At 35.8% G+C, this 16,125-nt stretch overlaps 1 protein-coding gene across 2 annotated transcripts in view; it reads left to right on the forward strand.

The window, feature by feature from the left end:
* Positions 1 to 8,239, forward strand: part of ATRNL1 (attractin like 1) — a 429,920-nt gene extending 421,681 nt beyond the window's left edge. For both annotated transcript variants that reach the window (XM_058028925.1, XM_058028926.1), the window contains one exon: positions 4,457 to 8,239. In XM_058028925.1, coding sequence (XP_057884908.1) covers positions 4,457 to 4,581 — 125 coding nt within the window. In that variant the 3' untranslated portion in view covers positions 4,582 to 8,239. The remainder of the gene's footprint in view (positions 1 to 4,456) is intronic.
* Positions 8,240 to 16,125: the final 7,886 nt, after the last annotated feature.

Here is a 16,125-nt window from a genome sequence, read left to right on the forward strand (position 1 = left end):
TTAAAATTCCCTACATTATAAGTGGTGGTTTTATTGATGAACATGAAACTGCCTCCATTGGCTTCACTGTGAGCTGTGGTGACTTTCATGAGGCACCACCACAGTCTGTGATTCTCATCACTAAGTGCATCTTCAAACAGCTCAGATCCATTTCTACAGACTTCCATGGGCAGTAAGTCTTCCACAGTGGCAATAATTTGAGTAAGAGATCCTTTATGATGCAAGGAGTCTGTCCAGAATGGGGTGAGCATGTACAGTAATGCCACTCTTTAAAGAATTAACAGAAGGAAGGAACACAAAGACTTGTGGGCACTGAAGGGTGAAGCTGTGACTTTAATAATATAGTGTTTACCCAGTCTTTTCTGTTTAAGTCTCTCTGCATGGCAGCTGGCATTTTATTTTCATTGCTTAAAGTCACCTTAAACAATGACTATAATTTTGGTTGAAATGTCAAACATATCTAATTGATCTACCTGCCTCGTAGTTATTTTATTGTCTTCAGGTTTCTGAATGTTCTGATTCTGCATAACAATGACGTGTAGAAATTTAATCAAACGAAGACATCTATCCAAATGTTATGTCTGAATAATGCATATTCAAATTGAAAGGAAACATTTCCAGTTACCTGCCTAATCTGGGGTCATTCTTTGTTCCCTTACTTTTAACAAAAGAGATAGTAAGAATTCCATGTATTTCTCATTAAAATGAACAATAGAGGAGGAAAAAAAGGTTTTAAATATGCACACCATTATGTAAGACTAATTTTTTCAATGTAGAGGTTTTTTTTCTACTTTTAGAGATAGTGTAGCCTTACATCAGTTCAAATGTAGTTGTATACAATCAGAGGAAAAATGTTTAAACATCCCAGCATGGGTATTTCCATTTAAATCTGATTACAGTGAAATAAAACTGTAGCTATTAAAGGTTTAGAAGAACTACAAATACAAGCAGTAAAAGAAGACAGTTAGTAAATGAGGTAGTAAAACATTTCAGCAGGGCAAACAGTTTATAGCACTCAGCCTTCCTGTAGCAGACTGTGCTATTCACCACAGACCCGTGCACTGTTCCCCCAACTGCACTTAAACCTGCAATTAACCTTTCACGCCTAATGAAGCTGTTTTGCTGCAAAATTAAAATATATAGTACTGCCTGTTTTTACAGAGACTGGGAGGGGAGCATCTCAGAATGAATGACTTTTTCAGATGCTCCTGTTTGAATGCAGGATTAAAGGGCTGTTTGTATATAAACCGTGAATGCGCTTTTCAAGGTAATCTCATTTGATTTGCTGTATTTTATCCCTCTACATATTAATAGCTTTGCACTATTGTAAAAAAAAAAATAAAGGGAAAAAATTCACACCCCAGTAATTTTATGATTAGAGACTTCCTGAGAATAAACTGTTACCATTTAACTTCCATTAGGAAAGACAATAGTTCTGCCAAAGATAACCAAGTTCATATTGCTTCTTCTAGTGTTTTCCTCATTGTGGATGCAATTATCTCTTACAAAAATATACTTTCCACTTACAATTTGACTGGGCTTACTTCTTAATGACTTGTACATGCATATCCTTAAAACCAGCTAGAGGTTGTTTGAGCTGCATAGAACTAGGTCAGGTTATTTCTATAACATTTTGTAGAAAAACAAACTAAATTTAAAAATAGGGCTGGTTCTGCAACTAAGATTGAATTTAGAGAAATTAGAGGTGACCTGTTGAGTCTCCATGTAGGATCCTTACAGATTCCACTGTTCCTTCCTGCCATGCTGCTCAAGAGTCAGAAGCAACCAAAGACCGTGTACTGATTTGGAAAATACCAGTTTGGATGGTAGGTAGGATATTAAACAGCAGCATTCAGAGAAGGTGGGTAAATATAATAACTTAGGAGTTCAGGTAACACATCCAGAGCACTGTACAATTTACAGTTCCAACTTCAGTGACTGTAAATGTATTCACATTTATTATTTAGATTAAAAACCTGTAACATCAAGGGAATGTTTTGGTTTTGTTCATTTTTTAATGAATATTTAAGCCACAGCATTTTCTTCTGTTTTATTTTCATGTAAATTCTCTTTGCTGGAAGTGTCTGTGCACAAGCTTGACTTGGTAAATGAAATTCCTTTAGACTGCCAGTCTGAAATAATGAATTGTTCCCCCAGTTAATTGTATTGCTTTGATAACAAGGAACTATGCTGGGCGTAGAGAACATAATAAATGAATTTCATCAGATGATTTGTGTGATATTTTGAAAAATGATCTTCTGTAGCGACCTGATTTTAATGGAATTCTATCAACATGCCAGTACATCCCAATATACAGTGTTAAACCTAAGGATTCCTTTTTGTTAGTTGTTATATTAGGTGAGGTTAGCTTAATACATCCAAATATATTTTAAAAGTGCTTATTAAATTAAAAAATCTGTTTACTAATAATATTCTTTCTGTTTAGCATAGTCTCTAAGCCTAGCTGTTGAAGATGGGGTTACATCTAAGCAATCATCAAAATGTTATTTAGGTTTTATCCCTGAATTTGCTAATACCTAAGTTTACTGCTTAAACTTTAAAGGTGCCTCAAAGATTTCAACAATTTAATTTGTCAGAGTCCAATTTTAAGCATCACTGGCTCATGCCATGAAGTATTTGTGTATGTGAGAAAAAACACCTTGATTAATCTTGGCTCTTACATATCCTGAAATGTATCAATGATAACTGTACTTAGTGTTTTACAGTATCGTGCATTTTTAAAATCTGGATGCACATTAATTACTTCTTGCAACTTTTTTGAAACTTAAGAAAGGTAATGTTACCAGTGTGAAATAGCATAGATTTTGCAGGATCCTGGAAACCTGAACTAAATCTGACCATATATCTAATACTATGAAAGGAGACTGTAGCAACACTTGTTTGTGAAAAACTAATTTTTGCACAGTTTCTTAGTAGGTAAGAGCTGTAATGAGGGATTGCATGAAAAGTATTGCAAAATTGGAATCTGTGTAATAGATAAATTGAGTTTGATATTGGCTTGAGATAAGGAATAGAGAGTGCCTGTTAAACATGGTGAAAAGTGTTTTAGAGGTTTCCTTGGACAGTGGTGGTGTTATTAGCTGGAGAATGAAAAGTTTTGGGCTGCGTGGAGAACCAGCAGCATCCTTATCTACATTTTGGGTATATGTAGATGGGGTTTTTACGGTTTGTTTGTAGTAGAAAGTATATATGATGTGAATACTCCTAACCCATTTGATTGCAATATCACCTGTGTGTATTTAAAAGCCTAGAACTACCCTGTATTAAGTGTTTTGTTAATCACAGCATTTTAGAAGTCATTAATTTCTAGAAAGGATGCAGTAGCAAGGAAATGGAAGAGTAAATTTTAACATATTAGCTTCTTAGGTCTGGAAGGGAAGCTGAATGAGGAGTGGCTGAGGTCACTCGGTCTGTTCAGCCTGGAGGAGAGGAGACTGTGGAGAGACCTCACTGCAGCTCCAGCTTCCTGATGAGGGGAAGACCTGAGGGAACAGCCTGAAGTTGTGTCAGGAGAGCTTTGGGTTGCACATTAGAAAAAAATATTTCATTTAGAGGATGGTTGGCACTGGAACAGGCTCCCCAAGGGCAGTGGTCACAGCACTGACAGTTCAAGAAGGATGTGGACAATGCACATGGTGGGATTCTTGGTACTGTCCTGTTCTGGGCCAGAAGCAAGACTTGATGATCCTTGTGGGTCCTTTCCAACTCAGAATATTCTGTGTTTCTACGATTCCTAAGTATGCTGGCCTATGCCCTTAGCAGTACCCTGTTAAGATTACAACAGGTCGTGAAATATCAACAAATTAATCAGAATCCAAACCAGAAGAGTTTTGGTGAGTTGAAAACACTTAGAATGTACCCATGCCATCATGGTCCATTACTTCTTTACAGATCTGTGCTTTCTAGAAAGATATTTTTGTATCTTTTTGTGGTAAATATTAACCTCAGGATATTCCCCAAATATATATATATATATATATATATGTTGCAAAGCAAATATTCAGGGATACAATGTTGTCCTAACTGAAGTTTCTGTTTCTCATTTTCTGATTTGATGATTTTATGAATTTCTAAATGCAATGCACGTATATTTAATATGAGAAAATTCATGTCAGACAGCTTCTGGTCCACATAAATGGAAAATGGTCATAAAGAGAGGTCATGCTAAGATCTCACAGCAAATCAATAAGAGACACAAATGGAGCTCAGTTCTCCTTATTTCCAGTCTTAACTGCGTCTTTTTCCTTCCACTGTCTCTTCACTGTTACCAAGAGGCATTTAAGAAAGTGAAAACTTGTTATCTGACTTTAAAATGAAACTGATCACTTCTGGAAAAGTACATAAACTTGCCTTGAAAGAAACCATCACGCTGCTCTGGAATTCTTCTCAGGAAAGCTGAGCATTAAATTTTGTTTTTCTTTTATTTATCTTACAGGTCTTGCAATTGCAAGTGCTCTGATAGACATTTCACAACAGAAGCCTGCGGACTGTAAAGATAAGAGTTCAGGAGTCAGAAATCGAAAACATCACCTTTCAACACGTCAAGGAACTTGTGTCTGAGAGTCAAAAACTACAATTGTATATTCTGTAATGTTTTCTTTCTAAATGGCTTCCATTGAAAGCTATACTACAGCCTCAGTTTTTATGGAGGCAAATCTATGGATGAACACATGAGGTACTGTGCTCTGTTATAGTCACACAGCCTGCTATCCCCCAAAGCAGAACTAACTTCTGGTAGGTATGAGCATGCCTGATGAGCTTTAATAAAGAGTGGATCCTGGTATCAACAAAAAACAAAATAAAATACCGAGTATTCTTAATCCTGAACATATCAGAGCAGGGAAAATCCTTGGACATATCTAGGAGAAACTTCACTTTTTTTTTTTTTGTAATGAAGAAACAAATTGTATAATTGAAAACTGAGCAAATTCCAAGAATCTAAAGGAAATCTTTGTATCGCTTGATGTAACAATGGGAATTGTACAGTTCTTTCCTTGTAATTGGCATTAAGATTTCTTTCCAGCAAGCAGAAACTAAAGAGAATCATTTGGATTTAAGTGGTTTTTTATCATTGCCCAGAAGAGGTAGGCAGCTTTTAGCAAAGGTGTATTCCAAGAACACCACCTGTAATATTTGAAAGATAATTCTGTTAAATACTATGACTTGAGCATTTAATGATTATTTTTCTTTACATTGGAAAAAACCTCATGAACATAATTTGGGCTGCAGAAGAGTGATGGGTGGGCTTTCTTTTCTGTACCTCAGAGTTTGTCCTGAATTAGGGATATTTTGCAAAGAGGGTTCTCCATGCCAGCTAAATGATCAGCAAAATTAATTGAGCATGGAAAAGCTGCTTTACAATATTTTTTCCCAAGAGAGTCTCCAAGACTGCAAATCTAAGGAGAGTTGAACATGCTGTTATTCAACCTGCTCCCATTTCAATATTGAAATTTTCTAGTATCTGTATATTGTCCTGACCTGTAAGCAGAAGAGATTAATCCCAGTCAGCACTTTGGCTCTTGTTTTTATAATAAAGTATGGATATTTTTTCCCTCACAACTGCAGAATTTCATCTCATTGTCACTTTAGCACCTGTTAAGGAATTGCCCTATATAAATAAATAAATGTTTAAAAATCCATCTTGCTTCCAACATTAGCTGTCAAATCCCACAACCAGTGTGGAACCTCACACAATCAGTAGTCAGCAACAAAAAGCAGATAAAAGAATTTCCTTTGTGAAGGACTTTGGTCCTTTGGGGCTCAGTAACCACAACAGATAACCTGGCAACCAGCTTTAATGGCCCTCGCTCTTTTTATTTACTCAGAATTCATTCACATAGAAAAGTGTAAGAGAATGCTAAGGGGCAGGTAGCAGATGTGTCATATTCTCATTTATGCATTGCACACTGACAGAGTGTAATATGAAACCAGTAGTTTTGTACAAGCTTGTTGAAAGTATAGTTTCTCAACTCCAAATCTGCCACCATCCTTGTACAGGAGAGTGATACAGAGGTTTAAATGTCTCATGTAATGATAGACTTTTGGTAAATATGAAAGATATAAAAAAGATAATTGATGTTTACTACTTTATCTGTATTTTTTATGTTCTTTTTATTTCAGAAAGATGATGACATTTTACTGTTTATAGTTGACTTCATAGTTACTTGCATGCCATGGTGGTGCAGTAGCAGTAATAAAGCCCTGTTGTGAGTTGTGTTTATTTCCTAAAGCCATTCATACATAGAAGTACTCAGCTTAATTTGGATGAGGACTAAATGTAAAAAATAATTATTAAAAAGGAACAATTGTACAGTATGTAGTTATATCTTATACAGGAGTATTAGGTTGCATCTAGCCATGACTGCTCTATTGTTTTGATAAATTATGCACTTATGAATTATGGTATAATTATTTCTTATACTGGCATGATTGTTTCAGTATTTTCATATCTTAAAATAAGATTATTATCTTAAAATAATACCATCTTGTGACTTTTATTGCCTATTCTGACCTCATATAACCTAAAACTTTAAAAATTCATTTTTAAAGGTTCTGTTGGGAACTTAGAACCAGTGCTACTTAGCCTGGTGAAAAAATTGTCCTTTGAAAACAGCCCTTTCTGCCAGTTTTAAAGTTAATCTGTTCAAGTGAATATAAACTGATGGGACTGGTTTACATGATGCACACGCTTAGGAAAAAGAAAGAGCCACTTGTCTGGAATATATTCCAAACTCTGTGTTATCCTCAATCTAAGCATTTCACATAAGAATTATACAGTGTGTTTTGTGAATGTACTGGAAACCCCATCCACAGAAAGACCATCCAGTCCTGTAGGAGAGTTGTGGCTGTGCTCACTCATACAGGATTACATTCCTCTGTATCTCAAGCAGAGTTTGATAAATACTTGAAAATCAGGTGTGAGTTTTAAAGGGATAAAATATTTTACTGCACACTGAAGATAGGCAAATAGCCATCAGCCATTTTACTGTGTTTTCAGGTAAAAATGTTATTTTACTCTACAAGGAAAGCATGTTTGTCATGGGATCATTCAGCATTTCCCTTCACTCTGAGAAATTTTTTCTGAAGTGTCTTTCTACTCCCAGGATCCCTGATTGCATGCAAATTAGTAAATTCATATAATGATGAAGTAAATAAAAAATACTTATATAATGGCCACACTTAAAACCAAGAAGTTTGCAAACACATACCAAAGCTTTCTTTTTGGAAGGTATAAATAGCATAAATGTCTGATAACTACATTTTGTTAGTTGTTGACAAGTGCAAACTTTTTGGTAATGACCACTGTACATCAGATGAGATGTTTTATGAACAGTCCCATTATGATTGTGTCAAGAAAAGGCCATATTTTTTTTAAACCCTGTTGTCCAATTTAACTTTGGAACCCTTTCTTATAGTCAGAAAATGTTGAATGGCCTGTTTTACTCTTAATGTGATTTATATTGGATGAAAAATAAATAAGTGCTGTTCTGGTAAGGCCCAGTGAAGTTCTGATTGTCAGGATTCAACCTCCCCCTCCTCAGTCTGTGCATTCTGCTGAGGGAAATCCAGCAGCCAGAAATTACTGTTCCAAATATGAGATAGCCTGTCCATGGTAATGTGGGTTTAGTATTTCAGTTCCTCTTTGTATTTCTGTATTTATATAAAATCCTGAAACTACTTCAATTGAATTTGCACACTTCAGAATATTTGCTTCCATTCATTACATTCCTATGAAATGTAATGAAATGTTTTTTACCTGTACAAAAAAATAAAAAAGGTTATCAGTATGTTGCCACTATTAAAATTATTTAATAAAAAGGTCAAATTTGTGACATGTTAAGGCATGAATATACCATTAAGAAACATTCAAATTCATCTTATTTGAGAATTTTAATAGCTGACTGCTCTTTTTATACATAGAGTTTTCTCTCATCTTCCCAAATCAAAAGCATTTTGACAATTTCAGATTGGGGTATGGAATTTGTTATGTGTCAAATCTGCAGCAATAATTATTTTCAAAATAATTTAATGTAGAGGCCAGAATCCTGATGGTAAGAATTTTAGTTTGGGATCACTTTAACAGATGTTCAATCTTCATGCATTATAATTTTCCTGGATTCATATAAATTATAAAATCATTATGTATCTAATTTCATTACCAATTTTTTAAAAGGCATCTGAAAGGTTTCTTGACAATAAAGAAAAATTCTCTGTTAAAGGTGATTTACAATCCCTCTTTTTTATAAACAAAGTTGTCCTGTTTGGAATGTTCAACATTACTGGGGAAAATGAAATAAATTAACTGCATTTTTTCCACTTTCTAAGGTGCAGAACTACCTGAAAAGGTGTCGTTTGCTGATACGTATTTCAGATCTAGAATAAAATATGGAATATCCAAGGCTGTTTTAGGTGCTTATAACAAATAATTACAAGCCCAGAGATGTCTGCAGGTGGCCAGAAGTTCCTGTGCTCTCTTCAGTTTTAATTCCTCTTTAAATACTAACAAAAGAGCACAAAAATAGCAAGAAAAGTCCTTGCACAATCTGGGCTTGTACAACTCAGGGCCATACATATCTTGTTTCAGCTTTTCCTTATTTAAGGCACTTTTATTTTCATAAGGATTGTTTGCATTTCTATATGACTGCCTGTATGGCCACATGTGGCCATTTCCATGGCTGCAGGTATTTCTGATATGAAAAATCATCATCTTGTATAGCTGGAATTCTGGTGGCTCCCTGAAATTTATTGTGAGGCTGAAAAGGGAATAATGTCACACCAGGCTTGGTCATGTATGCTGAAACTTGTTTGTGTCTTGAAACATTTCTATGCCCTGGCTGATATGTTAAAAACTGCCTTTTTCTAAAATGAGGAAGCAAGAGTAGAACCAGTGGGCAAACCAAGCAATTATTTTTGAAGCATAACTCTGTGTGTGTGTGTGTATGTGTGCGTGTGCCTATATGTATATATTATAAATATATAAATATAATGGATTATGTAGTTGGTTTCACAGCTGATCTAAATCAGAGCATTCTCTGTTTGCTCACATATTCTCACATATTACATTGAATTATATGAAGGCTAACTCAGTGATTGTTTATGTACATAATAACACCTCTTTCTACAGAAATAAAATCCTAAGTGTGTTTGTCCTTCTGAATGAGGATATAGAAGTGTGCTTGAAACTATAGAAAATGTTATCAACTATCAGTTGTTATCAATTATTATCAATTGGGTATCAGTATTTTCAGCATGTCCAAGACTGAGTGCAGAAGGTGAGGCAACTTCTCTCCTTTTGTATCTTTCTTTTTCTAGTTTATTTGCCTGTAGCAGTTCTTATGTGCTAAGATCAGAGTCAATAATACAGAAAGAATATTAATTTTGACAGAATTGCTATTCATTTAACAATAAGTTATTCTCTTTCTATGATATTATCAAAACAATGCTTAGCTATGCTATTTTCCAATTTTAGTAAATGCCTTTTTCTAAAAGACCTTTCATTGGACAAGAAGCAAGAAAAAAGTAATCTGGAGCTCTTCAAATACTCCTAAAAGATATCAGAAACATTCTGCTGAGGATTTCTGTCTTTTTAACAATTATTCTAAGGTCAGTATGTATAAAAAGTCATTTTTACTTTATGATTCTTAGGGATTAACATGAAGCAAAATTTATTTTTTCATTTAAAGTCCTGATGGTCTTAATGTCTTAAGACATTCAGTTATAAAATATAATTGAGAAAAAGTAAACATAGTTTTGGAACACAATGTTTAGGATAACCAGCATGGATGTTTTCATGAAAGAACTCTACACAAATTTTCTGTTTCCTAAAACTTTCTCTCAGACATGAAATTTGTCAATACTCCTGCAAGTCTCCTCTTCCCCATCCCTTCCCAAAGCACTAAGAGCCAAATGGTCAGGTATAAAAATCTTTTATATATCTGAATACAGGTAAATTTGTTTCTTCTTCTAAATAGATGGTGGAAATATGGCCAGAAACGGTTTCCTAACTGAATACTTAGGCATGATAAAATTAACTTTAATTAAATTTAAATTTAAATTTAAATTTATTAAATTTATTAAATTTAAATTAAACTAAATTATAAAATTAAAATAAAATTAAAATTAACCTAATAACATGGGAATATTTAAGATTAATTAATTAATGTATAGAGAGTACTCAGAGCTCTTAACTGATCTAAAAATAACAGTCACTCTAAGAGTGCTGAGTGTATTTTAGTTACTAATTTTTTAGTATCAGGTTCATTCCATAATTCTAGGTGTTAGTGTTTTACACCACAATTTTAAAAAGCAACAACCAAACCAAATTATTTGCTGGCAAATATTCAAACTCTGTGACTTTTCCTATAACAATGGTCACAGAATATGTTCTTGATTCTGCTAATCATGTCATTTTCCTTTTTTGGGTAAATGTTTTACTAGTCTATTCAATTTACTGGTATTTTTTATTATTTGGGCTTATTAGATGTCTGATTTTATATTATTTCTTCTTTGTTTTTCTTCTTCAAGTAGCCATTTTTCATTCAGCACCTTCTGCCTCATTCCCAGCTGCCCAGACCATAGGATCCCAAAGGTGCTCCACTACTTTGTCCACTGTAGGCTGAAAATGTCAGTGAATGTAACATTTTAATCAAATTGAAGACTACCAGGGATAATGCATTTCCATGCCTTAATCCTTCATTTATATTAAATGGGCCAGAGATTTTACACCTTCTTCGTGCTCCATCTTCTTCATTGCAAATTGTGATTATGCCTGTTAAAAAATGTCTTATGGAGTTATAAATGCCTCCAATGTGGTTCAAAGGCCACAATATAGCATTGTAAGATTTCTTAACATCTTGAAGTGTGTGGATTCATTCTGACTGTTGTGTTGCATGTCTTCAAAGACATCATGATTATTTAATATTTGGAAAAGTTCTTTTTCCAGAATCCAAATTGGTGTTACTGAAATGTTCCCGCTTTATTAAAACACAAACAAATAAAATACCCAATAAAACCAGCCCCCCCAAAATGTAAATCCTTCTGATAAAGCTTTTTAGGCTTTCAGAAAAACACAGGCAATCTCTCCACTGGCTTTTACGTTGCATTTCTGAAAACCACTTTCCACTGCTCTGAATTTTTTTCAGCTATCTGAAAACAACAGAATTATTCTGTACAGCCTTTGGCTTTGTTTACCTCCGTCTGCTTTTAATAATTTAATGGCAGCCCTGTCAACACACAGTGCCAAGTTCTTCCCAAAGGCTTGTAATTGCCTCTTGGATCCCTTCAGAGCTGAGCTCCACAAACAGCTCAGGCCCATCCCTTTGTAACTTTCTGCTTTGAAAAGAAAGGATTTGCATTGTTCATCAGATTGGCAGAATAATGATGCTCTTTGCTCCAGGTGAAGATTCTGCTCTCTTCTCAGGCATTCATGTTCCTTCTCTGCCCCACCCTCTCCACCATGCCCTCCAAATGTTCTGAAGTGCCTTTGTCTCTTGGCATTTTCTTTTGGTTCAATCTCATCATGAACCTGATCCAGGTTCTGAAGACATGCAGTCCTTTCCCCATTCTGGTCCTGATTCCTTTCCAAAATCATTGATCTTGCCTCTTGGGAGTGTACTGTTGGTTTCTTCAGCAGTTCTCCTAAAGCATCTCCAATCATCTTACACTTCATCTGCACACTCAAATAGAAATCTTCCAAAGCTTCAAACCTGTCCTTGGTTGCTACTCAGTTTCTCTAATTTCTCAGAATGTGCAAGTTTTGCTTGTAGCATATATGTTTGTCTCTGCTGGGACAAGGCTGTCTCCTGCAGAGACATTTACAGTTTTAATATCCAGCCAGCTGCTCCCATTTTTGGGGCTTTTCTTGTACCATATGTACTTAGATTTTTCCATGACCTCAGGGTCCACCCTTTCCTTAGACCTCTCTATTATCTGCCTTCCCAAGATTTAGTCAAGTGTTTTCTAAGAATTTGTTCTTCTTTATGAAGAAAAGGCCTTGAATTCCAAGAAATTTGCTTTAATGTGACCCTACTCCTTTAGCCTGCCTATGTTTTTACAATCAGCAGAGCTTTAATAGTCAAATGTGTGTATTGGCCAAGGTATTTTATGCCATGGTCCAAGCAGCTCTAGCTAGAGCTGGTGTGCTAAGTCATTGCCTAATTTCTGTGGTGCAATAGATCTGGGGGCTGTTTTCTGCAATATTTGGAGGATTAGAGGGAAATGTTTGAGAAATCGAAATGTTTTAGGACAATGATTCATATTACTGTAAATGTGTTCTTTTATTACTTAACCAGATTGCCATTTCATAGGTTTTGCCTCTCACTGTGCCCCTCCCAATCCCATAAAAAGGAAAACATGCAACTTTATGTTCTCTTCATGACTAAGACACTGAAATTGCTAATGTTAGACTATGTTATCATTTAGTTTATTTAATTAACTAATCCATTTTTCAAAAGAGGCCTTTAAAATTGTGCAGCTTAATGGCACCTCAAAATTGAAGCACTCAGAACTTGCCATTTACCTGGTCTTGTTCAACCTTCTGTTACAACAAACTGCTTTTTTTATAAGAATTACCAACCCACAAGGAGTGCTTTGAGGCCTGGGTGGCTTTCACCTGCTTTGCAAAACCTTTCTTTGATGGCAAACAGCACAGGACTGCAAGGGTTTCTTTATTTGTGTTCCTGTGACAGTGCAATGTGAAAGCAATAGTTTTGCTGTCTGGGAATATCAACTTGTTCAGTTTATAGTCTTTAAAAATGAAGCCAACTGGAAGGGCATCAGTAGATGTACCCATTAAGATTACAACTTCAACAACAAAACCAGTGTCACTAAATTTTAAATAAGTAAAAGTTAAACCAGGGAACCACAGAATATTCAGCTTTCTGATTTCTCCCGTGGCTCTTAGGAGTGTGATATACAGGTGAAGGTCTTTTTCACAGGAGAAGAGACAAAATAAATTGCTGATCTAACTCATATTTACTCTAAATGGTACATTTGTGCTCACACAAAAACGCACATAAATATATATATGGATCTCACCTATGAAAGTATTAGTTTGACTTAAGGTCAGTGGTCTTGCTTGCAAATATGTAAAATGTCTTTCTGCATAAAGAGTGTGGTGTCTTCTAAACGTTTCAGGAGTTTTCCAACTTTCCTTTCTAGTTTTACATTAAATATCTAAAAGGAGGTTGTGCTTTATGGGTAGATACTATCCTTATCAGGGAGAAGAATGAACCCCAGTGAAATCTCTGAGACCTTCAGGCTTCCAGCTGAACAGAAATTTCATTTTCTCCATGAAAAGAGGTCAAGCAAGGTGGTTTTAGTGTAAGTGGCTGGATGTGCCATCTCTGCCCCTCGGGTTCTAGACTACCAACAGCAGGATGTGTATTGAGTTCAAGTTCTTTATCTTAAAATTGCCCTTCTGAGGTACCACATCAGCAAAAAGCCATTGTGAAATCCAGAGTAATAGCACAGATTTATAGAAACTGGGAGCAAGCCCAAACCTTTCCTGTGGCGTAGGGACTGGTTTTTTAAAATTTATTACTCTGGTGTTTGTATTTACTGGGATTATCTTGTTATGACAGCTGCAAATATATTCCATTGCATCAGGGTTTTGTTTCCCTTTGGTTTTTGGTTTTCCCTTAGGCTGTGAGGATACCCCTAGATAGCATCAGCAGTATGGTGCAAATCTCTCCAGGTGAGTCAGTCTGGGTACCAGAAGGGTGTAGCTGCATCAGCACTGTCCTGCACCCCTGCTAATAGCTTGCTGCTCTGCAGAGCTAATTAGCTCCATGAGAGAGCACAGGAGCCTGGCACTGGCACAAGCCAGCTTGTTCCCAGCCAGCTCAGGTAGCTCTGCACATTTCATTTAATTTTCCTGTCCACTTTTGAGGTTTATAACACTTGTTCAGTTACCTTTAGTGACAAAACAATGTAAATAACAGCCCCACTCCAGGAGGACACGCAGTGCCATTGAGTGACATTTTCCTGCAGGATTTCTTCTATGACCCAGTGAAGCAAAACAAATGTTAGGATATTCATATTAGTAAGTATATTGTGCCCTTAAAAAAGTCAGTTACTCCTTCTCCTGTGAAGGCTGGCACTAACTGGCCTGAGTCATAGTTTAAAAAAGCAACAATCAGAACTGTATCACAAGAACGACTGACCAAGGCACAGCAAATAATCCTTAGATTCCTTTTGAGCCAGCTTCCATGAATTTTGTTTGGCCTTTTTTCCCTACTGTTTCAAAGTACATGGTTACCCTCTGCACCTCCATGTCTGACATTTTGTTAGGTGCTGCTGAGTAAAGCCCTCCTGCTCCAGCTCCCACTTTTCTAATTTGTATCAATAAGGAACAGCTTTCATTCTTTCCCAGTCAATGCTGGAATATGCAAAGCAAATCAAAAGCTGTGGTCAACATAATAAATGGAAACATCTATCTCTTCCAGTCAGCCACTGCCTCACTGTGTTTTTTCTCCACTTTAGATAAACAATCTACAATGTGTTTACTGAGGCTTGTACTGATATCCCTCTGTGGTATAGGCAAGTCTACTTTTATTCCAGCAGACACAGAGAATAAGCCCACGGTGCACAGTGCATGCAAACCCCTTTGAAACCCAAGATTATTTGTTCTCTGACTGTTCTAAGGTAATTAAGGAGCATTGCATGTTTCTCAATTAATGATTCCTCATTCAGCTGGGGATCTTTGATGCTAATTTGTTTTAATCAGGACAGAGACTGCTAAAAAACTAAACAATTCAGTGAAGAGGAACTAGGAATTTTTAATCAAGTGGAAAAGATCTAAATGCTATGAGGGACACATCCATCATAAGTTTTCACTTCTTGTTCATTTAACTTTGTTCTTTCAGGTCTCATAAAATGTTGCGTTAATCAATGCAGGAAAGTTTGTGAATATGAAGAATGCATGGTGGTTTTTTCTTCATCTGACGTGAGCATTTGTGCAAAAATGAGGAGCTGCAATAAGAACCATGATGTTAAAGCACATTCATCATGGTTTTTTAGTTATGCACTGAAGTACAGTTTTCTGTTTTGTCAAACGTTATATAGGAAGTTGTCAATCATTGCGGTTTTAATATGCTGGGGAGTCACTGGAAAAAATACTGGGTTTTTGGGAGATTGGATGCTCTCCATTTAAATGTTAATTTTAAAATTATTTTGGTATCGTACTACATGCATACATTGGGTAAAATAACCTACTGTAAAATTCTGCCCATGGAATTAGTGCTTCAAATGCTGCAGCCTATGCTACAGGAAATCACATGGTTTCTGAGGAGACCATGTATAAGCTCCATAAAATAATGTTTTATTCCTAAGTACATTTATTTATAGCTTTGAGGAAAAAGCACTTTACAGTTCTGTCTCCTCCAGCTGCTTTACCATGATAGACTTTGTATATTCCATCATGGAAATTCCAATGTGTTCTACCCATATGGCTTCAACAGACTTGAGGTGCTCCCAAGCCTGGACTTCCAGGGATCTTTAGCCATGTGCTGGGGTTAAAGCCATGAAGGACACTGAAATCCAAAAAGTGAATCTTCCTGAACAAGCAATATTTTAGCAACAATTCAATTAGAAGTAAATTGTAGGTGCTAAGAAATTTTCAGATCTGGAGAGGCATTTAATGTCTTTGAGGTTTTTAGTGCTAGGAAACATTTTCAGATTACTGATTCCTATGTGACCTCCAGCATCTTCCCTATTACTTCTTTTAATGCATGAAACCTGTTTTGGACTGGTACCTACCTTCTTAGTACATGTCTACTTAGCTCTAAACAGGGCCAAAAATAGGCAGAGAGACAAGAAATCTAACTGGCTTCCTTGCCCTCCTTCCTCTGTGGCTGTGAACAGTGTGTTTATTTTGTAGTTGAGAAGTTGAAATGAACAGAAAATCCTTCTAATAAATTCCTAATGCCCTATCTTAAGGGCGAACTTTAAGTAGTTTAATAACAGCAGGGATTTGTTTGTTTGTTTGTTTGTAGTTTTTCTTGCAAGCAAGCTTAAATATATAACAGTTTAAAGTAGAATTCTGTATGTTAAATGATTCCCATACAAATGGAAGCACAGCCACTGAAGAGTTGCCTTACAGAAGAT

This window comes from Melospiza georgiana, chromosome 8, assembly GCF_028018845.1.
Source record: "Melospiza georgiana isolate bMelGeo1 chromosome 8, bMelGeo1.pri, whole genome shotgun sequence".
Classification (NCBI taxonomy): Eukaryota; Metazoa; Chordata; class Aves; order Passeriformes; family Passerellidae; genus Melospiza; species Melospiza georgiana.